At 33.0% G+C, this 26,502-nt stretch overlaps 2 protein-coding genes, 1 long non-coding RNA gene and 1 pseudogene across 3 annotated transcripts; 3 read left to right on the forward strand and 1 right to left on the reverse strand.

The window, feature by feature from the left end:
• LOC104748278 lies at positions 11,157 to 14,943 on the reverse strand. Its single transcript, XM_010469946.1, has 6 exons — positions 14,915 to 14,943; positions 13,130 to 14,747; positions 12,429 to 13,054; positions 12,056 to 12,343; positions 11,854 to 11,959; positions 11,157 to 11,765 (listed from the first exon to the last, which is right to left on the reverse strand). Exons 1-6 carry the CDS (start codon positions 14,941 to 14,943, stop codon positions 11,157 to 11,159), a joined length of 3,276 nt encoding a protein of 1,091 aa, XP_010468248.1.
• On the forward strand, positions 16,438 to 16,889 carry LOC104748279 (annotated as a pseudogene).
• Positions 18,576 to 19,028, forward strand: LOC104748281 (putative F-box protein At2g11200). The gene has a single exon (XM_010469948.1). It carries the CDS (start codon positions 18,576 to 18,578, stop codon positions 19,026 to 19,028), a length of 453 nt encoding a protein of 150 aa, XP_010468250.1.
• Positions 23,253 to 23,946, forward strand: LOC109129186. The gene is made up of 2 exons (XR_002035391.1): positions 23,253 to 23,498; positions 23,584 to 23,946. It is a non-coding gene; the product is annotated as an uncharacterized LOC109129186 (long non-coding RNA).

Genomic DNA, 26,502 nt, shown 5'->3' on the forward strand with positions numbered 1-26,502 from the left:
GGCAAACAATTGAAGCAGTCGGTGAAAATCTTCCAAAGACGTACATTAAATCTCCGTTTGCATTCGTCATAGAAGCCGTAAATCCTGTTGATCTTAGCGTCTTCATGGTTGCCTCTCAAGAGAAAAATCTTGGATGGATAACGGATTTTGTAAGCCAAGAGTAAACAAATGGTTTCAAGACTTTGCTTGCCTCTATCAACATAATCGCCGAGGAAGAGATAGTTTGCAGAAGGAGGATAGCCTCCATATTCGAATAGCCTGAGAAGGTCTTGGTACTGTCCATGGATATCACCAAAAAGCCACAACATTTATTCATCATCATCATCCCCACATAGAGAGAGAGAGAGGCTATCCTCTAATCAGGTGATATCCATGGACAGTACCAAGACCTTCTCAGGCTATTCGAATATGGAGGCTATCCTCCTTCTGCAAACTATCTCTTCCTCGGCGATTATGTTGATAGAGGCAAGCAAAGTCTTGAAACCATTTGTTTACTCTTGGCTTACAAAATCCGTTATCCATCCAAGATTTTTCTCTTGAGAGGCAACCATGAAGACGCTAAGATCAACAGGATTTACGGCTTCTATGACGAATGCAAACGGAGATTTAATGTACGTCTTTGGAAGATTTTCACCGACTGCTTCAATTGTTTGCCCGTAGCTGCTCTCATTGACGAGAAGATCCTTTGTATGCATGGTGGCTTGTCACCCGAATTGCAAAACCTGGGGCAGATCCGAGAGATTCAAAGGCCTACTGAGATCCCTGACAATGGTCTTCTTTGTGATTTACTTTGGCTCGAACCGTGCATCACTTACCACCAAAGAAACTACTACTTCTACCAACTGATCCACAGTGATTATAACTACACCATTCGCAAATTAGTTATATATAAATGCAATCAAATAAGACTCACCGGCATTAGAAAAAACTCACACAGTAAAAGTATACCAATTTTTTTTATTATACTCCAAAAACACTAATACGACAAAAGATAAAATAAAAAGTTTAAGTTTTTGTCGTAGGGTTTCTTTGCCGGAATTAAAATTAGAGTTTAATTTCGCCGGAATCAATGGCTAACTCCCTTTTCCTATATCTGGAGGGATCGACGGAAGAACGCGTCCTGCGCCTTTGCCCAGGCGCGCTGATCTGTTTTTCTATAATGCAAACCACTACATACATAGGTACGAATGAGATTTTCATTAAGCATAAATTTTGATCATTAAATATATATTTTATACCAAACCAAAATAAAAGGTCAAGAAATAAAAAGAACAACATACTGTTAACATGGAAATTTGGAAGCAAACTAGAACAATATGCTTTTTCATAGCATCAAAATCACAATGCGCATTTTCAGAACAATTACAAACAAATCTGCATATTTGCATTCAATTTTATCATAATCCTATCTATATATGTATGCGCAAAATCTATCTCTATCGCCAAAACATTTGGTCATGTATATAAAGTTTTGGTTCATGTTTGGAAAAATACACTCTAGTGCAATACAAAAGAACAAAGCCATAATAATTTTAGTTGAAGTGGTTAGTGATATGTAAATGTAACTTGGATCAATCGCAAGATCGTGACAGTTGATTAGAATTGTATATGCTCAATCAAGGTGAAAATGCATAGGCCAACCAAGATAAAAGGTCATGATATCACTCGTAAATTATCTAAACAAGGTGAGAGGTTATTTTAATTTAACTTAATATGTTTTCTTAATACCATTTTTTTACAAAAAATAGTTTAGTTTCTTCATTATAAGTATAGAGTTTTTATGCAAAAAAAATCACCCAAATGACTATGTAACATTATTTTCTATGTCAAACGAATGGAGGTCAATTACTCCTAGTCAAAAAGTGATATGTCATATAATTTGATTTTTTTTTTTTTTGGTGGTGTAGAATTTTGATTTTGTTACTCTAATCAGTTTATTTCTCTAACTATAAAAGTAAGACGTGAATGTCTGATACTCTGATACATTGGCAATTATGTTATGTATGCAGCATAACATTTAACAAAAGACATTGAATTCATAATTTACAAGGATTAAATGCATTAGGGACCAATTTAAGAATATAAACCGGATATGAATTTAGTCGGGTTAAGTTAATGCGAATACAAACCGGTTCAACCGGTACACGACCACAAAGAATATGGTTGAGCAGAGAAAAGGTAACCAGTTTATTTCGGTTCAACCGGTACACAACCACAAAGAATATGGTTAATCAGTTTATTTCGCTGCAGTTCTTTACAACACACACAGACTTAAGAGACAAAAAGAAGCGGTTGAGCAGAGAAAAGCCAAGAAGAGAGGCTTGAAATCTGACAAAGATTGGACCGGAGATGGGTTTGTCAAGGAGACTGAGAGTATGGTTTCTAACTAAGTTACTAACCTGATGAAGTTGATGACCACCCAAAATATTCAATAAAAGGTTCTGCAACTTCATTCACAATCAAAATCCCAAAGGCTCTTCCTTTCAATTGTTTCAAAATCAACTTGTTAAATCTCACTTGGTAAGAAATAACTAAAATCTATGTAGCTTAATTTTCTTCTCGTTGTGTACCATTTGTATCCATATCAACCAGTTTCTTTCTTCCTTCAAGTTGGCTTAATTTTTGGCCAATAATAAAAATATCATAGATCACTCAAAGGTGTTGGTTCCGTGAACCATTCTTCACTCAGATGTTATTAGTGTTTTGCAGTTACTCAACTCCAGGAGGCTACTCTTATAAGGCTGTTCACTGAAAGAATTGATTCCGTGAAAGCAGTATGATTTACTAAAACCAATAATGCTCAATATGCTTTTGTCTAGGTACTTTTGTCTTTAACTGACTAATTGGTTCTCTAAGTACATAATATGGTTGTGGGAGAGAATATATATGGTCATGCCTATTTTTATACACATCAGTTTGATGCGAAGAGGAAGGCAACAAACAAGATTGGGCTTTAATATGAGAAAAATAAAATAATAATAACTGACAATAATTTAGAAAAAAACAATTTTTATTTACCTTTAGGCTTGAAATTTATCAACAACGTTTTCTTTGTGCTTGTTGTTGTGTACCATTCATCAATGTATTCATATATAGCAACTGGTCTTTAAGGGTGAGGGTAACCAAACTTTAGAGGCTTCAACATGCTCAAAAGCAACAACATCTGCTGAGAAACTTAGAGAAGCATCACGCGCTTTGAAAGTAATGTTGTCACCAAAAGTAATGCTCCAGTGACTTTCTTCAGTTGGATGGTTCTATTCATGTATTTGGTCAAGGAAAGGTACTTTTATATTTAGCTCCTTGGTTCTTCACTTCTTCTCCTATGTCTGATACGCACTCACATGATGTCTTTGATATGGTCTAATTATTTTAAACCGTATAATGAGTAAAAAAAAAAAACTGAACGAACCCAAGTAAATTTTTGATCAAATTAATTCGACATGATTTATTGATGAGAAAAACAAAAGAAAAAAATAATAATAATAACCTGAATCATCAATCATCAATACAATAAAACTTTCATATTTTTCACCAGTTAAAATGAATAACCAATCAAATTAAAATAATTAATACAGCTAAGCACAATATTAGCCAACTAGATTTCTCGACGAAGGAACAAAAGTAATTCTTCGATTTGAGATGATGATAAACTCTGATTTGCCACCTGATGCTTCTCAGTCAACATTCGTTTAACTTCAATCTTCCTCTGATCTCATCACCGCGGTGTTCCGTAACCACATCTCAGAAGTCGGTGACTCCCCAAGATTCCAATCTTAAAAGGAAATCCTCGAGGTCTGATTCATCTTTTAATTTAAACCTAGAGGTACATTAACCAGACCCTAGAGCTATTTAATTTCCTTTTTTTTTTTAGGGTTTGAGTTCCATTTATATTTTCTAATCTTACTGACCTAGAAGAATTACCCAAGTAAAGTGCGACATAAGAGTTCTAATCCACACGGCGGTGCTCGTCAATAGGGTGTTTGGGTCACCAAAACAGAAAATCAACAAGTTTGTTATCTCCTTCTACTAAGTTCATCAGCTCCAAACGGATATTTGTAATTCCTACAAATATATTTTGTGTAAACGGTATAATGCCATTTACATGCTTGATCTTTGGTTCACAAAAAAATTGTTAACACAATATCATTTTATCGTCAAAACAGCCTTTTAGCATTATTAGATGAATTTCGTTGCTCATATACCTATGGTCATGTACTCATGTTCACTAACAACCTCAATGTGACTGTAGGATCTTAGGATTGCTTAATTTCACATATGTGTTGAAACTTAGAGCGATGTAGGTAGAAATAGAGAAAAAAATTGTTCATTAAGAACTGAACGATTTGTAGCTTACTACTCCGGCTACAGCTTCTTTCTACCTTTGGCAAGCTTCACGATTACTTTATCCAAATCTTAGATTTGATGGCACATCAACTACTTTCAGGTTTGACTCCACATGATTTTCCATGTTTGTGAACTCTTTTAATATTTTTTGTTTGGTGAGTTTTAGGTATTACAGTAAAACCTCTATAAATTAATAAAGTCGGGACCATGAAATTTTATTAATTTATAGAAGTTTTCATTTATCGATAAATTAATAATTATTAATTTATAGAGAGATTTTCCTAATTTGGTAAAAAAATATTAAAAATAAGATTTAATCTTTATAACTAATATTTTTATAAAATCAATTACAATGAAAATAACAATATAATTATCATGTTTTGAAGATATCACTCTAAGATTTTTATGTAGTACAAATATTAAAAATGAACTCTAATAAAAATTAATATGTAGATATATATACATATATTTAGATAATTTTATATAATTATTAATTTATATTATTGATGGGACCATATATTTACAAAAGAGTTTCAAAAAAATTATTATTTTATTATATTATCGAATAGTGTCCAAAATTACACTAGTCCCAACTTGAGACCAGAGAAATTTATTAATTTATAGAAATTATTAATTTACCGAGTATTAATTTATAGAGGTTCTAGTGTAGTTGTGTTATCAAAGAAATTGCATCGTTTTGGGTTAGTTGGTTTTATAACTTTTTTTCTCTTTTGATCATCTAAGTTTCTTGTTTTTTTTTTAAATAGGTGTAGTCATTTTTGTTAAGAAAGGTTGAAGTGAACATCTAATAAACACCAACTTCTGTAAGCTAGGCAGCTAAGTTTTGCAAATTGTATTTTGTTGAGAAAGCATCGAAGTAGATGAAACTGGTACTAATAAAGAGTTTAAATCCCAGAGCCAATAGAGGAACATATTGCAACACAACCAAAAAAAGAGTACCAATGGTCCATGACTTTGGTTTTGGCATTCCTTTTTTTAGGGAAGATTTATTCTGCTTGGATTCCTTTCATGGCGCCTGGAATTTCTCTCAGGGCATTTCTTATGCAGCCCCGGCTCTAGACATGTGCCAGGGATGCAAATGCACAGGGTCTAGTCATTTTTTTCTTTTTTTGGGAAGAAAATAGGGTCCAAATTTTTTTCTTCTCACAAAAACACAGAGAAAAAGGTCCATTTATTTTATTTGAGCTCATAGACTTAAATATTCCTGAGCTGGCCCTGTTCTTATGGTACTGCTTTGTGACACTCAAACTTGGTTTCTTATTTTAGAAAATTTTAGTTGCCTGCTAAAGTGGCAGCTACCAGCTCCAAACAAACTAAAATACAACATGGAGGGAAGGATCCAACATTTGTTGCATGGGATTGATTCTTAGAAACCATATGGGTGCGGTCAATAAGTATAAAGCTAAGGCTTTTCCAAAGCTAAGATCTATCTTGGATATGCATATATTGACAACCTAAGTTCAAAGTGGCATGTCTAAAAGTGATTCAAGATGTTTGGTTCAAGCCGTTGGTCCTCCAAAGCATGGCCAAGACTTCAAAGCTTTATAAAGGATATCTTGTGGATAAGGAGACAATGATTTAAACCAAACACTTTTTTTCAAGGTTGTCAAGCTAGCTAATCAACGTCCACGAATAATTTTTACAAAGACAAATCTTATTCTGGTTTATCATGTTGTATTGGAAAATTGAACTAAATTAGATGGCTTCAATTATTGAGCTTGATTGGCAAAAATATTGTACTTGGTAGTGATATATATATAATGAGTAAGTTCGAGTTATAATAAAAAAAACAATCATATATATATACAATATCATCCAATTTATATATCATTAAAGTAAATTTTAATGTTTATTTATCTAAATATTTAATTTTTTGAAAATCATTTCTTCGGACTCACATACCAATGTGTAGCAAAAACTACAGTAACCACAAATTGTTTAAGTCTAATTTGTTTTTTTCTTGTTTTTTTACTTTGAAAACTACAACAAATAATAAAAATACGTAAAACAAAAAGAGTTACCATTGACCACTATAAAAAAAACTTTATTAATTATGATATCTGATTCCAAACAACGTAAATCAAATACCATTTCAAAAAATATAAAATATAAAATAATCTAAAAACAACCCGCAACGTAGCGTGGATACCGACCTAGTATATATGAAATTTGGCTAACTCTTTTCATATGAGTGTCACATCACATTACAGCATCTGCCACATGTCCATAATTAATGTTAATTTTGAAACATATAGCCTCTTTTCATCTTCCATTCCAAAAGTTAATAATTCATTCATCCTTGTCTACATTTAATTGTAAAAATCATCATTAACTAAAATTGAACTTTTTCATCTTATATAGAGATGTTCTAATAAAGGGGAAGGGTTGGGCCTTAAAGGAGAAAATCACTCAAGATTGATGCAGACATTGCTCAACATCAATAACTAACAAATCAATGTTCGTTGAAACAAATTTTATGTTTTATGTTGAATCTAAATAATTTGAATATTAATGTCTAATATTCATCGTTATTCTATAACCTAACTAACATTTTAGAAATGATTATAGCAATATAAAAATTCAATACAACATAATATATAATTTACAGTTGCATCTATTTATCATAACTTTTCATATAAAAAACTGTTATAATATTTAAATTTTATATTATTTTAAGAAGTTGTGTATTTTAATTTTAATTTTTCGTTGATATATTCGCAGTCATTATTAATTATATTTTGTAATTATAATTAATTATTAGAAATTTGCATTTACTCATTACAACCATTAGTTCAATATTCTCAGTTAGGATCCCTTTATCATAATATTTTTTTAGTTTTAGCTATTTACCATAATTCTTCATAAAATATTTTATATTTATAATATTTAAACAATGTTTTTTGTAAAGTTGAGTCTCTTTACCATAATATTTTTTCTATTATAAGTTTTCATTTTGATAATTGTGTTTTTACTAACAGTTTATGTTTAATATTTATGTATTCAAACTATTCTATTATTTTCAAATGATTACATAATATATAATTTAAAATTTGAAATTTAATTTTCTTTTTTAAATACTTCCCCCGAGGGGTCTGGGTCATAGTATGTAATAGAAATATTTTTCAAAAATTGTATGAGTTTTGCATGTTTAAAAATGAGTTATGCTCTCTCCTTTTTTGAGAATTCAAGTTCCAATATGTGAAACATTATTGGGTGAATATTTAATGATTATTGTATTTACTATGTTAATGATTAATTTTTTATTATTAGGCATGGGTCAACTTTCTTAGGAGTGAGGATAACAAACACAAAAAATAGTGGTTGTAAGTTGTAACCATTTTGTATGCATGTAAAACAAAAAATAAACTATTCCCTCTGTCTCTAAGATTGACGTTTTGAAAATTTCACATATATTAAGGAAAAGTGAAAGTTTTATAAATTAACACATAATTACTTTTTGGTATAAATCTAAGATAACATGTCATATAGAGAAAAACATAAAAATAAAAAAATTCATTTCAATTTTTTAGTATACAACATCAATTTTTTACGAACAATACACTACAAGAAATTTGACTATTGATAGCGCCTGAAAAACGCTACCGTATCATATGATAGCGGTTTGGTAAACGCTATGTCATCGCCCGCGATAAAAGGTCTGACACTTTAGATAACATTTTTATCGTGCTATTGAATTTTGATATACAATAACGTTTTCAGCGCGCTATTGAATGTTGATAAACAATAACGTTTTTAGCGAGCTATTGAATGTTGACAAAAACTATAACGTTTTTATAACCGCCATATTTAAGTGTATACAATAGCGATTATATTTCGTTATTTTTAGACTATTTACATTTTTATATTACTTTTTGTAGCATTCGTTTTATGCTATTTGTTTGGATTCCTGATTTACGACAAAATGAAGTGAAGAAGAAAACTTTTATAAAATAACATTAGGTTTTCAATCCAACTAACCAACATAATCCACACAATAGTTCAATAAACTTATAAACTAGTTAGCCAAACATAAACACCACACAATTGTTCAAGTTCCAAGCTAAGGCCCTAGTTTGTTTCTAACACAACTGTGTTGAACTCAAGACCCTACAATCTTATCAGTAGGCCATGCCACTGTTGTACCTAAAGCATCAGCAACACATTCCACTTCCGCACTTGGTCTCCATACTTTGGCTGTTCCAATCTTTATAATTTTAACCCATACCTTGCTAGCATTAGGTCCTAAGGGTTTACAGTGGACTGTGTCTTCCGGATTGGCTGACATGACTATACCTTCTGCAACGATCTCTCCTGAGTTTTCACAGTCCAACAACATGCAAGTCTTCTTTCCATTTGTTGAGCTGTTAGCGACGCTGCAGCTTATACTCTACCACTCAGAACAAAATTAAAGATCAACTCAAGATCATTATATAACATTTGACTAACTTAAAATTCAGTCACTGGAAATTATACCTTAGGTGATGATGCTTTTGGTGATGCTTCTCTTGAAGGTTGAGTATTGATCTTGTTAATTGGCCAGGCAATATAATCTTGAAGTACATGCTCCATCAAGTAATTTTCAGTAGTTGGTCTCCACAGATAAGCATCTTTCTTAACCACCTTATCAACCTTCACCACTGCAGCATTTGAACCAATACGAATATCATTGATCACTTCGTTTGGATCAGTAGACCATATATGACCCTCAGCAACTATCTCATCCTCCTCCACATTACAATCGTAGATGATGACCATGTCATGTACCTAAGTCAGTCATAAACAAATATATATCAGAACAAGGAATGATAATAATACAGTTTCATAAAAATCAACCAAAATCAAAATTTTACCGATGAATCAGAAGTTTGGTAATCAACCATCTTGATTTTATTAGCTGGCCATGCTATTTTGACTCCCACAGCTTGGGTAAGTGATCCAACAGTTTTAGTTGGCCTCCAGAGAGAAGCATTTTCTACTTGTACAGACCTAACAATGACAACTGAGACATTAGGACCAATTGGAATATCAGCAACCTTGTACATTGGTTCAGACGAGCAGTACTCTCCTTCACCGACAACAACATCCTCTTTTGAGTACCAATCCAGTAGTTGACACATACGAACATCATGTCTACAACTACTACCCAGGTCCGAGGTAGAAACATCATCAGGCTGTTCACAGAAGAAGTTGAATTTTAAAAGCATACATTGGAATCATCAAGCATTGTTGACCAATGTGAGATAAAGATTAACTAACCTTATTCCCTTTAGACAAGAACTGAAGTTTATTTTCAAGATTTTCAACCTTGTTGACCAATTCCTTCTGCGTTTTCTCAAGCTCATACACATGTGCATCTCGAGCCTGAAGGAATCCTAGCTTTGTTGCAGTGATCCCTTTGCCCATCCCTCTAAGCCTTCCAGGTTTGTCTCTTCCTAACACCTGGCTCACAGCATCCTCTCTAATGCTAGTGCTAGCTGTAGATGCCATTTCACTATCAAGAGATTTTATTTTTTCCTGACACAAATAGTGAAAACAGAATTCATGTGAGTTCTATAAAACTAGTCCATAATCAATAAAGATTCAAACAAAACAATCCCATGTCACTTACAACAGTATCGACAAATTTCTCTCTCACAGGTCTCCCATCTGAATGAGTGTGTCCTGCTATCCATACTTTGCTCCTTGACACTTTGCTTGGGTCTGAACTTTTTTTCTTCTGCAGTTAACAACACCACATCAGCTTTGCGTGAAAAATAACAGCAAATATTAACATCCACATACCATATCATCAGCTAGTCGAGTCATTCCTTTACGACTTGAGGTGTGTGGAATCTGCCCCTTTCTCAGTTCCCTGAATTTTTCACTTACAACCTATAAACAAGCCCATAATCAATAAAGATTCAAACAAAACATATTCAAGCATTACAGATTTTGAAATACACAACCTGAAATTCTGCACTAGTCTTAGACTTCACCCACTTTTTCCAAGCTGCAACAGATTGGATGTTACTTGGTTTCAACTCCAGAACCTCTTTATTATTTAGTTTTCGTACTTTAGAGACAAGCTTAGACTTAGAAGACCGCCAAGTATTATTCATCTGCCCCAAAAGAAACTCTTTTTGCCACTCTTCAGTTACATTGAACCTTGCCTACAATATTTGTGAAACAGTTTAAACAACTTGATGATTAGTACACAGACTCATATAAGAGGTAAATTAGCAAAAGTAATTAGGAAATACCTGAATTTGCTCCCACATCATGTCTTTTATTTTAGGATCCAAATATCTCCAGTCATCAAGAAGAACTGGCACATGCTCTCTTACCAAAATACCCATGAAGGATGAAAGCAAGACTGATCCTCGACCCACATGTGCACCAAGAGAATTCCATTCAACTTCAATTTTCTCTTCATGGTGTTTAGCAACTCCACGCATTTTAGTTGGCCCTCTTGTTCTCCTTTTCTTGGTTTCCTGAGCTTCTCCAGCTGTTGATTGCACATTTTCTTCTAGATCAGCCTGCTGCTCTTCTAAATCTCCATTGACTTGCCTATCTTCTTGGCCTTCATTGTGATGCTCATCACTATCAACATCATTGACCTGCCTGTCTTCTTCTCTTTCTAATCCAATTTCTTCCACAGCCTTACTGCGTTTCCGGATGGGCTTTTCAGGGACTGGAGGGATGCCTAGCTGACGGTTACTGCGTCTAGGAATGATTGTATCCATTTTCTTCGACATTTTCATATACCTGAAACAGAACTGTAATAAATTTTAGTACAAGTAATCCTAATCCAATTAATTCACTACTAAGACCCCTTCACAATCTTCTCTATCAAAGAAACTCTCATCATCAGAAGATTCGTTTCCAAAATCTTCATTTTGCGGAACGGATGGTGCAACTACAAACTCTTCTTCTGTCTCTAGCTCATGATACCCTCTTGGTGGCGCCCTCATCACTACAGACCAACTTGAGGAGTCATCTCTAGAATAGAAAACTTGTTTAGCTTGGGAGGCCAAAATATATGGATCTTGGAGGTAGGCAGATTGGTTGACATTGAGATTCACAAGTGTAAATCCTTCTTCTTCTTTTACACCATTTCCTTTGTTGGCCCACTTACACTTGAATAGTGGTATCTGAAACATATGGTAATCTAGCATAATTATCTGTTGTATAACTCCATAGAACACAACCATGTCCGCCATCTGTCTATTATCTCTAGCACTAGCTCTACACATGCTAAAAGCTTCATAAGTTACTCCACTATTCTGAGTCTTGCGCATTACGTCCTCAGTGTGAAATCTATGCCCATTAATGACAAACCCCTTATAGGTTTGAGCTATATTCCTTGGTCCATGAGCTAACCATCTCAATTTCTCTGAATGATGTTCTGAGTTACCAGGGATCTACATATCCACACAAAGTATTTAAAGTTATTTACTATATATACATAGTAATAAGAAAATAATACTGTGTAAATATACAAGATCTAACCTTATCTTTTACCCACTGTGAGAACCTATCTGCGTGTAATTTCCATAAAAGAGTTTCACTTTTACGACATCTCACATCCATTGATTGCAATTCCTCAAGGTGCATACTGTTACAGAACATCAGATAGTTAGTTGTAAACATTAAACTTTCAAACTTAGTTGTTAAACTATAAGAAATAAGATGAGACAAAAGACAAACTTACTCTACATATGGACTCATCACTGCCATGTTCATTAGAACATATCTATGGGCAATGTCTCTCTCTTTATCACTTAATACCACTTGAGCAGCCTTCTGGAATGGGCGTCCTTCAAGTATTCCCCCAGGGGATCCAACATCTTCATTACGGTTGATTGTTTCTTCCACCGGTACAGAATTTTGTAGGAACTCCATGCAGAATGCAATACACTCCTCAGCTAAATAACCTTCAGCCATACAAGCTTCTGGCCTTGCATAGTTTTTGACATATGCTTTTAGTGTTTTCATGTACCTATATCTCAACCAAATACAGATATACTATGTTAGTAAACTATTGAAATACAACCTGTAAATTTTCAAAGTTCAAAGATGATTACCTTTCAAAGGGGTACATCCATCTGAAATGAACAGGTCCACCCAAACGTGCCTCCCTTGCTAGATGTATTGGAAGATGGTACATTATATCGAAAAGGGATGGAGGAAAATATCTTTCTAGTTGGCAAAAGGTCTCTACACACTCAGCCTCCAGTGATATTAGCTTTTCTGGATCAAGAACTCGCTGACACAACCTCTTAAAGAAATTACATAGTCTAATCACTGCAATTCTAGGACCCTTTGGTAGTAATCCTCTCAAAGCTACTGGTAAGAGATTCTGAAGAAGCACATGATGATCATGTGACTTCAATCCACCAATCATAGGAGGATCCACTGAAACACAGTTGGATATATTTGCAGAATAACCATCAGGCCCTCTGAATGAACTTAACCGCTTGCAAAATTCAGTTTTTTCAGACTTGGACAGCCAATAAGCAGCTGGAGGCAAATAAGTCCTCTTCCCTTTTTCCTGTGTGTGTAACTTCTGTCTAATTCCCATGTCTGCGAGATCTTTCCTTGCTTTCACCCCATCTTTTGACTTAACAGATTGCATCAACATAGCCAACATAGCATAAGAAACATTCTTCTCCACATGCATTACATCAATATTGTGACGAACCGGCATATCCTACCACAAAAGAAGAAGAATTAGTTCAATATATATATGATATGCAACTTTATATTGAAATTTGAATCTATATACCTTCCAATAAGGTAACTCAAACAGGATGGACCTTTTCTTCCACCTCCATCTACCATCGTCTTCATTAGATTCATCATTCGATGGTTCCGCATCTTCACTTATACCTTTTCTTTTCCTTTTCCCTTTTTTCTCTATACATTTACCAAAATCATTTCTGAAATCCTTAAGCATCTCACAGATTTCTACTCCAGTTTCAACTCTTCTTGCACTTCCTTTCTCTACTGTATTATCAAACCATTTCTTTCTTCTTCTGTATGGATGATCAGGTCTGAGCCTCTTTCTGTTGCCCAAATACACATGCTTACGGCTAAATTTTAACCATCTAGAAGGCGTATCTTTTCCACAAACAATACATGCCTGTATCCCTTTGACTTTACATCCTGACAATGATCCTAATGCTGGATAATCAGTTATACTCCACATCAACATTGCTCTAAGTGTGAAATTCTCCTTCATGAAAGAGTCATAAACTAAAATACCTTCATGCCACAAATCCTTCAGATCATCTATCAATGGAGCTAGGTAGACATCAATGTTATTGCTCGGTGCAGTTGGCCCAGGGATCAAAAGAGTGAGCATCATGTTCTCAGCCTTCATACACAATGTCGGATGCATGTTGTAGTTCACTAATAATACTGGCCATGTGCTATACTTCGTATTCTGGATGGCAAAAGGATTCATCCCATCAGTGGAAAGGCCTAGGCGGAGGTTTCTTGGTTCAGCAGCAAACTCAGGCCATTTATCATTCGCATTGGCCCAAGTTAATGAATCAACTGGATGCTTCATTGTACCATCTGTACTTGCATTATTAAAATGCCACCTCAAGTCTTCAGCCATTCTTTTGGATCTAAACATCCTCCTAAATCTATCTTTAATTGGAAAATACCTTAGAACCTTTGCTGGAATCCCCTTATTCTCTTCACCGGTATTCATATCCCTGTCCCATCTGGAGATACCACATCTTGGACAGGTTTCAATATCTGCATATTGCTTCCTGTATAGGATACAATCGTTCTTGCATGCATGTATCTTGTCATATCCAAACCCAAAAATTTTCAGAAACTTCTTCATCTCATCTGTTGATCTCGGTAACACATTGTCCTTAGGAAGCATTTCATGAACCATTTTGAGCAACTGATCAAAAAAGTTCTCCGACATACCGCTCTTCACTTTAATCCTGTAAAGCCCCATGATTGCAGATATCTTGGTGTAGTTGGGACAGATTGAATACAAAGGAGTTTCCGCATCTTGTAGCTTCTTTCTAAACTCAGATTCTTCTACACTATCAACATCATCATTCTGATCTTCACTATGGCTACTGGGCTTTGAATCACTATCAAAGAAGGCTGTTCTAATCAAATCATAAGCTTCAAACTCAGAGCTTGGATCTTCATCTGGCTGAGCAATTTTCTTATCACCATGAATGCTCCAACACGAATTCCTCTTGTATTTCTCATCCATTCCCCTAATCAGTAGATGATCAAACATAGTCTCTGTTCCTTGATGAGACAAATTCCGGCAATGTGTGCAGGGACATAGCATAGAACTAGGATTACCCAAACTTGTTGTTGCTGCATTCACAAAATTTCTAGCTCCTATCCCATACTCAAGGCTAGCCCTGTAAGCAACAAACATTAAAAAGTTCAATAGCATATCTCTGTTAAAAACGAATTTCAAGACCAAACATATACATAGAAAAGCTAAAACACTGTATTTCTGAAATACTGAAGCTTTCTATGAAAACAAGACTTCTGTGCAATGAAAAAACCGGAAATAATGTCATACCTTGGTAGCCAAACCCATGACTTATCCATCGTCCAACAAGACCGTAACTCAGCTCCACATACACTCAAATTTAAAACCAGAGAATCGAGTGTGAGAATCAGAGTGAACTCATCGTCCAACAAGACCCTATCAAAAAATCAACAAATCAGAGAACAAGCAAAGATAAAATTACCCACCCGGCTAATCTGAGTGTGAGAATCGAGTGTACTCCTTGATTAGGGTTTCCACCGTGAAATCGAGTTGAGAGAGAGAGAGATGGAGTTCCGAGACAGAGAAATCGAGTTGCGAGAGAGAGAGAAACCGAGTTCAGGAAGAGAGAAATAGCTAGAGACTGAGAAATCAATTGAGAGCCAGAGAAATCGAGAAAGAGAAACCGAGTTGAGGAAGAGAGAAATAGAAACTGAGAAATCGATTGAGAGCCAGAGAAATCGATTGAGAGGAAAAGTCGAGAAGTCGATTGAGAGTTTGAGAGTTTGAGAGTTTGAGAGTTTGAGAGACTGAGAAGTCGATTGAGAGGAAAAATCGAGAAAGAGAGAAAAATGAAAACCCTTTTTGCCTTAGATCTATTTTTTTTGCCTTAGGGAAATGACGAATTTTTTCCCCCTTTTAATTTCAATAGCGTTTACAAATTTTTAGGAACCAAATTTTGGCCCGCGTCAAATTTTAATTCCCGCTGTTAACCATAGATAGCGTTTACAAATAACCAAACGCTATTTTTAATATACGGTTCACTCAAAGATAGCATAAACATCAAAAACGCTATCCTTTTATGCTATCAATAGTCAAATTTCTTGTAGTGATAACAAAATCCTAAAAAATCAATCTATTAGGAAGAGAGAAAGAGTAGTAATTTACTAGGCATGCGTGTGGTCAAGGTTATCACTGAAAGTCTGAAACTGTATTAATAAGAATGTAATGCTTACATTCCGTTTAAGAAACCATATTATATATACCATATTATATATACTATATAGTATGAAACTAAATAAATAGAGAAGCCGTAAGTGATGGTGTGTTGAAATAATTGTCTCTTGTAAATCATAAGATATATACGTTTCTCGCTTTTAAGAACTACTTAGGAAGAAAAATGAAAAAAGCTGATCATTGTTGGGTTTTCCGTTCCTATTCTTTCTCCATAAGCTGATCATTGTTGGGTTTTCCGTTACTATTCTTTCACCATAAGCTGATCAGGCTGATTTTGCTACTATCATACTATGGGTATGGGAGGTGTTCTTAGAAATGTCTTTGCATATATCATCGAGCTGAACAATTCCCATTATGTAACGTAAGACAGAATTTAAATTGGTTAAACAAAACTCTCTCATCCATCCACAGTTGTTGTTATTGCTGTTTATGTCGACGAAGTCCATTACTTGATTAAAAAGCCCACTAAGATTTTGAAGTCCATTATTGACCCATTAGGTTTCTATGCCTTCAAGTCTTGGACTGCACCCAGACATATTCGCTAATTTTGTAGCCGGAAGATACGAACAGAGTTTTCGAAGCTTTGACCTAACTTGGAGATGAAGGATTCAACAACGGTGATGTCCGATCTTCCACAAGATTTGGTAGAGGAAGTGCTCTCTAGGGTTGCATTGACATCTCTTAGAGCAGTACGTACTACTTGCAAAAACTGGAACGGTTTGTTCAAACATCGGAGCTTTACAAAGAAACGCATTCGTCAATCAAGAGCAGCAATGAAGAAGAGAGAGTTCATGGCAATCGTGAGGATGCGTTATAGTGTTTATCTAATGAGTGTTGGAATTTACAATGAAGAAGACTACAACGTTGAATCATTTATAAACCGAAAAGTTAAATTGATTAGCGTAAACGATGCAGATGGAGTAGTCCATATTTCAAGCGTCTTCCACTGTAGTGGTTTGTTGCTATGCCTCACCAAAGAAGAAACACCGAGGCTTGTGGTTTGGAACCCTTTTCATGGGGAAACTAGGTGGATCGAAACCAATTATCGTGAGGACATCACATCTGCCAGCTACTCCTTCGCTCTGGGGTACGAGAAGAAGGAGAACTCACATCGTAGCCTCAAAATCTTGAGATCATCAGGAATTATGTACACATATTTAGACAATATTGTAGTAAGAAGTTTTAAGTGTCAAATCTACAATTTAAACTCTGATTCATGGAAGGATATTACTCCCACTGCCAACGGCGACATGCAGTTTCAGTTTCATAAATGTGGCGTGTCTCTCAAGGGAAATACTTACTGGCTTGCTCGATATATTACTAACGGGTCTACTGGAAGGTGGCCAAGATACGAAGAATTAGCAAGGGTGTTATTTATACGCTGTTTTGATTTTACAAGAGAGAGATTTGGACCGCGGCTAAGTCTACCGTTTCGCTCTTCTGATAGTGATTGCGTGACTCTATCTAGTGTTAGAGAAGAGAAACTTGCTGTGTTATTTCGTCGAAAGGGTACATCACAGATGGAGATATATATGGAGTGTCTTGGGGCAAATTGTTCTTAGCAGTGGATAGGAAAACACTTCTTACTTATGCTCGATTCCCATTTGAACATGAGAGTTTCTTTGTTGACGAGGATAAGAAAGTCTTTATGGTTTTTGATAACGACAAAGCAACGGTGACGCGCAAGGTAGCTTACATCATTGGAGAGGATGGATATTTCAAAAAGTGGATCTTGGAGAATATAACAAAAATGGTTTGCCAGTTGTGTGCTCATATGTTCCAAGCTCAATGCAAATCGATCAAGCTGCACCACCACAAGGCAACCATATTTGATTTACTAGTGAAGTTCAATGAGAGTTGAAAAAGGACACATGTCATTCACTTGTCTTCCCTTTACTCAAATCAGGAACTTGAGAATAAAATGATATATATATATATATATATATATATATATATATATATTTTAGAAACTTTAGTCCCATGTAGGCGTTGGAGATGGTCTAAGTCGAGACCAATTTGTTATCTGTGTTTTTTTTTTCTTTCAGTACCATCTCTACTTTATTCACGGTCTTACTGGTTCTTTCAACATTTATTTGAAATAGTCCAATGCTTCTTCTGGTTTTTTCCTTGGAAGCTCTCTTTAAGCATTTTGCTAGTCAGCTGAAATAGTTATGCATGATGCAGTTGCTCTCTCTGTCATGTGAAAAGCAACACATGAAAGCAAGGAACCGAGGGTTACCAGAACTAGCTAATAATATGATTCCTCTCTTTAAATCAACATATCGTATGGCTCAAATGTAAAAACATATATAATTTTGTTGTGGCGTTACTTCTCTCATATTATACACAATGAGATTACTAAGTGATTCGCTCAAACTTTGGTGATGTTGAGTTTTAAACCCAGCGAGTATGCAGTTTCACAGCTCATCAAGCTGACTTTGCTACTACTATATACTATAGGCTATAGGCTGTTGTTCTTGGGAATGCATTTGCATATATCATCAATCGAGATGAACAATTCCACAATGGTTATCAATGTTTTTGCTGTTTGATGTTGATAAAGTTGATCGCTAGATTAATAAAAATTGAAATGACTTGGTCACACACTAATAAGCCCTCAAGACTAACAAGCCCACTATTAGCCCATCTCAGGTCTCTATGTCTTCAAACTGCCGCCAGACGTGTTCACTATTTATATAGTCGGAAGGTACGAAAAGAGTTTTGACCTAACTTGGAGATGAAGGATTCAACAACGGCGCTGTCCGATCTTCCGCTAGATTTGGTAGAGGAAGTGATCTCTAAGGTTCCGTTAACATCTCTTAGAGCAGTACGAACTACTTGCAAAAACTGGAATGGTTTGTTCAAACATCGTCGGAGCTTTACAAAGAAGCACATCCGTAAAACAAGAGCAGCAACGAAGAAGAGAGAGTTTAGGGCAATCATGAGGATCAGTGCTAGTGTTGATCTAATGAGTTTCAATCTCCGTGGACTTGATAATGATGAGGACGTTGAAACATTTATCAATCGGAAAGGTAAATTCATTAACCTAAACGATGGAGATGGAGTTGATGATATATATAGCGTCTCCCACTGCAGTGACTTGTTGTTATGCACCACCGGAAAAAAAAAATTCGAGGCTTATGGTTTTGAACCCTTATCGTGGGCAAACAAGGTGGATCGAACCGATTGACCACGAATGCGACATGGACTCGTACGCTCTGGGATACGAGAAGAAGAAGATGAAGTCGCATCGTTGCCACAAAATCTTGAGATCTATGGAAATGACCTCGATTTTTCAAGATAATATCGGACTCATGCAGGAACGACGTCTTAAGTATAAAATCTACAATTTTAAGTCTGATTCATGGAAGGATATTGATATTCATCTCACTCCCGATAGGGACTTGCGGTTTTATACACGTGACGTGTCTCTCAACGGAAATACTTACTGGCTTGTTCTAAGGGATACTAACTGGTTTATGCAAAGGCCATCTTGCTCTTTATCTCGAAGGAAACCAATCGGAGAAAGATTCGTAGGACGAGCAATAGACAGGTGTAAATTACATTTCCAAAACATGTACAGACTAAGAGTGGAAGGACGAGTAAGAGTAAGAGTAAGAGACAGCCCAAAGTTCTTTTTACTCTGTTTTGATTTCACAACGGAGAGATTTGGACCGCCACTAGATTTACCGTTTCACTATCGCCAAGACGATAGTGTGTCTCTATCTAGTGTAAGAGAAGAGCAGCTTGCAGTATTATGTCAGCGTCGTGGAGCAAGTTGTTCGTAGCTGTGAACCTGAAAAAAGTCGTTGTAGTTTTTGATAGAGACTTAGAGATGCACTGCGTAGCTTATATCATCGGAGAGGATGGATATTTTAAAAAAGTGGATCTTGGAGAATATATATACAAAGATGATTGCCCAGTAATTGTGTGCCCTTATGTTCCAAGCTCAGTGCAAATCAAGCAGGCTACACCACGAGGCAATCATGTTGATTAAGTTAGTCCAATTACGAAGTTTTGATCTCTATGTAACTTTACAGTTTTCTTTTTGTCATCTTCAATCATTAATGATTAATTCTAAAGTTAACAATTATTATAAATAAGCAGTTAATTATCTGATTTCTCAATTGGCTATTCCAAGTTCCAACTTTTCTTCCAATATGCTTCTTTGGACTTTATACTTGGAAGCTCTCTTTAAGCATTTGGCTAGCTAGCTGAAAAGAAAAGAGTATTGTTATGCATGATGCAATTGCTCTCTGTTTCACGTGAACAAAATTTATATATAATAGCAAACTGAATGAATGTCAACAAAATCTATATATTTTTTCATGATATCTTTTGGATATTTTTTTTTTTAAAAAATCTGTAAAAATTTTCAGTTGTGTGTTTTACAAAAAATTGCCACTGTTCATTTAATGGTTTAATTTTACAAGTTGAAACTTTTCATTGTAAAGTTGTGTTTATTCGAATATTCGTATTTTTAAAAATTTATATATATATTTGTCTTTTTAAACTGTTTTCATTTTTTTGCCATGAGACAAAATAAAATAAAATTTCAATTCAACGGTTTTTATAGCTTTTAAAATTATTCTCTAGCATTCATTCTTTTAAAAGCAAAGAAATTCCTCCAGTTCTTGATTTAACAAAATAGTTTTTGAATGATAAATATAATTTAAACTTTTAGTTAATTTTAAATATAAAAAAATTAATGACAATTCCTTTAAGTTTTTTTCCAAGAGTTAGATGGATTATATAGTGAGTTTTTGGATTTGACTTTTGAATATAGTAATAAAGATGACTTCTATTTAAAAGCAATTTATTCTTAATTTATTTTTGGGATATTAGTACTACATATATATCTATATTAACATTTTTTAAGTACATTTTGGTTTATGCCCTTTAAGTTTTACTTTTTTTTTTACAGCACTTAATCCCTAAAACAATTCGACAAATAACATTGCAGAGAAACTCAAATACTAAACTTTCTTAAATTGACCAACATTTGTTACATTTAATGCCATAACATCTTAACAACATTTATACATTCCGATTTTTCCAAAAATAACTTTACCCATAAAAGTTTTAACCCATTAAATCTCCAAAACTATTTTTATGGATGCTAGAATCTCTCAAATTTAAATGATATACAACAAATTTTCCCTAACAAAAGTTTACAATCTTCATAATTATATTAACATTAATAAATTTCCTAAACCAAAAATCCGATTATAAAATGTCGCATTAAATATGTTGAAAACCCCCATATAATTTGGTTTATTTTTTTATTTTTTGAGGAATTACCAAAAAAATTAAAACTCTAAAAATTATCATAAACTATATATTGACATGGAAAAATTATAAAATATAAAAATATGCTAATTTAATAAAACAATTAACATAATTAAACTTGATAAAAAAACTTGTTTTGATTATTTTTTTTTACGCAAATTTTTTTTTGGATTTTGGTGAGACAAGTTGGCATTAATACCATATAGAGAGTTAAGTGGAATTGTTTTTTTAAAACACTTTTAGATGTGTACCAGGAGATAAATGTATTACTATACTATACATATACCACACGGGTTAAAACCTTGAAAACACTACAAAAATCCTATACTTTGAATACTTATATCAAATACCTGTAAAATTTTATATTTTTAAAATTAATAAAACAATAATAAAATAACAAATAAATACAATATAAATTTTAAATTTTTAAAATTAAAAATATTGTCCCGCAGTGTACCACGGGTTAATCCTAGTTATAAATCAAGTTTAATAAAGTTTTTGGTGTTTTTAAACATTTATATAATTATATATTGCATTTATTATGTTTTAACCGTTATTGCATCTGTTGTTCAGTCAGTCGTAAAACTCCCGCAGACGCATCCATTTTAAAACGCTAAACCAATAATTCAAAACGCTTAATAATGTTTGAAACCGCAACCGCCCACTTCTGTAATCTTCCGTAACCGCATCCGCAAACGCTGTGTTTGAACCCGTCAAACCTTAATTGAAAAATATAAAAATTAAATACATTTAGACAGTATATTGTTATTTAAAAAATATAGATATTACTCGCACACAATAAATAAAGAAATTGCTAATTTACTGAAATAATATGTATTGACTATAATTTTTCCCAAAAAAATAAATAAAAATAGCTGTCAATATAATATAAACACACACTATGAGGAGAGAAGTTGTATTGATCGTCTTCTTCTCTAAGGGTATCTCCAACCCACCTCTATATTTGCTTTTTAACTCTATTTTAGAGTAAAATCTACTCCAACTCATCTCTATTTCTACCTCTATAATAGAGATCTCTATTTTTTCCTCTATATATAGAGGAACTCTATTTTTTCCTCTATAATAGAGTTGAACTTTTTTATTTATAAAATGGTCCTTGAACTTTTAACTCTTTTATATATATGATCAAAATAAATAAAATATTTATTTAAATAGTTTAATAATAATTAAATGACCTGCCCACGTTTTAGTCCGAACTATCTTGCTAACAAAACCCATAAATAAAATATATATTTAAATAGTTTAATAATAATTTAATTTGTATATTAATAGGATAATTGATTATAAAGTTAAATTTGACTAATTTTAATATTTTGGTTTAAAATTTTAAAAGTTTTCGTATAGAAAAATTTTAAAGGTTTTTGTATAGAAAAACATTTTTAAAATTTGAGACTATTATTTGCAAAAGAAAATTTATATAAAATCTTATTAAATATAAATAACTTAAATATTTTAGTTTTTATTCATACCATAATATTATTTTTAATACAACAAAAACTAATTATTTAATATTCTGGTAAATTACTTCCGGAACCATCAATATCCCTAAAAGTTTAAATAATATCATAATTTTATGAAAATTTCACAAATACTAAAATAAATGGGTTAGTTTGCAATTTTTATAAATAGAAGGTATTAATAGTAAAATTAAAAAAGGAATCTCTATGGAATATTCTTTTTAGAGGAAAAAATAGAGATATCCATTGGAGCAAAAGTCACCTCTATAATAGAGTTCCTCTATTTTAGAGGTAAAAATAGGGAAAACCATTGGAGATGGTTTAAAACAATCACGTCCTCCCACAACCATATTAATTACCATGATTTACTTAAACCAATAATGGTAAGAGGAAGGCAACAAACAAGATTGGGCTTAAAACTATGAGAAATAATTGATTAAGGAAGATTATAATCATGTACGCAAAAAGACAAGAGTGCCCACAACTTTATTAGAAGCTGTATTTGAAAAAGAAAAAAAAAACATTACATTTCCTACCTACCTGCGTTTTAACGTGTTCATCAATGATAAATTGATAATTCTAATAAGAATTCTATTTTTACCAGTTCTTTTTTTCATAAATATATTTCAGGTTTATACATAAACAACTTTGTACTAAAAACAAAATGATTGGAAATGTTTTGAAGATCGTCTGAATATGAAAAAGTGGAAAATATTTGTATATATATGTCGTAACGCATATCAGTTCCGTTTTGTACTCTTCGTTTTCGGCAATAATTGTTTCGGCAAAAGGTAATTATGTGTTGTTTCGTTCTTATAGCTGTCGTGCTTTTTGTTGGAAGGTATGCACTGGTGTGATGATGCACGGCTATGGTCATGTGAAGACTTCAGTGGGTATGAACAACTTTTCTTATTGGCTTTTATATCCTTCTTTACCCTTGCTGAGCAGTTTTTGTCATGTTGTTTGTTGTTGCCTTAGGCATTCGCTGCAGTACTTTACAACACACACAGATTTAGTTAAGAGACAGAAAGAAGCTAGCTTTGTTGAACAGAGAAAAGCCGAGAAGAGAGGCTTGAAATCCGACAAAGATTGGACCAGAGATGGGTTCGTGAAGGAGACTGAGAGTATGGTTTCTAACTAAGTTACTAGCCTGGTGAAGTGATGGTGACCATTCAATAAAGGTTCTGCAACTTCATTCACAAACAAATCACAAAGGCTCTTCCTTTCAATTGTTTCAAAATCAACTCATTCATCTTGTATCCATAGCCAGAGGCCCACATCGTTTTCTTTGTTCGTTCAACTTGGCTTAATTTTTGGCCAATAATAAAAATATCATAGTCATAGACTCAAGCTTTAAAGATTGTATTGATTCCGTGAAAGTGGTTAAAGGAATGATTTACTTAAACCAATAATGCTCCATGAAGCAAGATTTTATTACGCTAGTGTAACTTTTTATAATATATATGTATATTAAGAATTTTATAGAAATTTTGGAAAATAATAATTGACAATAATTTAGAAAAATAAAAAGATGCCTAGCTACATGAAGCATAGAAGAATACATAAACTATATGACATCATTGACTCCCCCGTTAACCAAAAACAAAATCAAAAATAATAAATTATTATATGAAATCATTTATGTTCTTTAATAATTAAAAATATATTATTCTATATCTAAATACTTTCTATATATCTCTTATGTATTCATTCTTATAATTAGTTAATTTTCATTTTTAAAACTAAACTAATAGTTAAATAAAAATCATTGATAATTATTTTCAATATATAATATAAATGTATTTGCAAAAATACTCTTATTCTATACTCTTTTGCAAACATACCCTCAAATCAAGTATATTGTTTTGCTAAAATCAATTTTTGTATCTTTATCTTTTATATATTAGAAGTAAATATTGTGAATTTTTTTGTGCTTACCAAATAGTTTGATGCGTAGTTCGTTCTCCAAGCTTGAGGAACCAAGTCCCATTCATATCGGTATCTGTAGTGGTCCGAATCAGATCTAGATTTTAAAGATTCGTAAAGTTAGCCATTGATTCCGGCGAGAGAAAACCCATAATTCTGATTTCAGCGAGAAAAATCCAACTTTTTATTTTATTTTTGTCGTATTAATGTTTCTCTTTGCATAGTGGTGGAGACAGTGTATTAGCATGGAGGTCAATTGACCCCTATGGATTTACAAAAAATAATAATTTACTTGTATATTTAGATCAAAAATCAGAAAAAATCATGAAGATATGCATATTGACCCTATAAAATAGTTACAAATATGTTTATTGACCTCCACTAAATTTTTTAGAGAATTTGTTAAAAATGCCCCTTTTGATATACCCCTTTTCAAAAATACCCTCTTTTCTGGCCATTTTTATTTATGCCCTCTTTTAATTTTTAATGACCATTTTACCTTTAGATGAAAATTATTTTATTCAATAAAAAGAAAAACAAAATTTTCCCGCCAAAAAATTTCTGACATATTTTTCCGCCAAAAATTTTTCAAAAAAAATTTCCCGCCAAAACTTTTTTGTCAAAAAACTTTTGATAAAAAATTTCGAAAAAAAAAATTTTCCCGCCAAAATTTTTCCCGCCAAAAAAAATTTACAAGGTTTTTAAAAGATTTTATAAGGTTTCTACCATATAACAGCCTTATAAACACCTTGTAAAGGCTTTTACAAGATTTTTTAAAGAGTTTTAAAAGGTTTTTTAAACAACTTGTAAACGCTTTTACAAGATTTTTAAAAGGTTTTTAAAGGTTTTAAAACGTTTTTAAAAGGTTTTTTAATGGTTTTTAAAAGGATTTTTAAAAGGTTTTTAAACACCTTCTAAACCCTTTTACAATGTTTTTAAAAACCTTGTAAAAGTTTTTATAAAATTTTTAAAAGGTTTTTAAATCCTTTTAAAAAGTTTTTAAAAGCGTTTACAAGGTGTTTAAAAACATTTTAAAGCATTTACAAGCTTTTTAAAAGCATTTACAAGGTTTTGAAAAACGTTTACAATATGTTTAAAAACCTTTTAAAAACCTTGTAAACGCTTTTAAAAGTTTTTTAAAAGCATTTACAAGGTTTTTAAAAGGTATAAATTTCAATATTTTTGGCGGGAAAATATTTCGATTTTGGCGGGAAAAAAAATTTTGGCGGGAAAATATTTTTGATTTTGATGACTGTACATTCTTACTGTCACTCAAAAAGGGTAATTTGGTCATTTTGTATATAAAGAGGGGTAGTTTTAAAAATGGTCAACATGAAGGGGTATTTTTAAAAAGAAATATGGAAAAAAGGGCATTTTTGAGAATGCCCCAATTTTTTATTTCAATAGATTTTGGTTATTAAAAAGTTATTGACCCCTATACGAGTAATTCCTAGCTCCGCTGCTTTGGCGTATAAAAGAAAAAAATTGGTGTACTTTGTAGTGTGAGTTTTTTTAATGCCGGTGAGTCTTATTCGGTCACATTTATATATAACTATTTGCGCTAGTGGTAATTGAATTCACTGTGGATCAGTTCGTAGAAGTAGCCATTTCTTCGGTGGTGAGTGATGCACGGTTCATGCTTAGTCTTTGCACATTTCTTCTCTTTATCCACTCTATTTTCTTTAGTTACTAGTTACTAGTTGTTATATTAGTTATGTTAATTAATTTTAGTTTATGTAATAATTATAAAATTATGAAAAAATTTTGAGATGCTTTTTTTTAATAAAGTTTTTTAAAATAGTATTTCTGAAAAGAGTGGTATTGAAAAAGATGTATTTTTGAAATTCTCCCTAAAAATTAATATATAACAAACAAATTTCCAAAATGAACATAATACACTTTATTATTTCAAATCATACAATATCAAAATATACCACTTATTTAAAAATATTGTTAATGATAAAAATGGAA

The sequence above is a fragment of the Camelina sativa genome, chromosome 15 (assembly GCF_000633955.1).
Source record: "Camelina sativa cultivar DH55 chromosome 15, Cs, whole genome shotgun sequence".
NCBI lineage: Eukaryota > Viridiplantae > Streptophyta > Magnoliopsida > Brassicales > Brassicaceae > Camelina > Camelina sativa.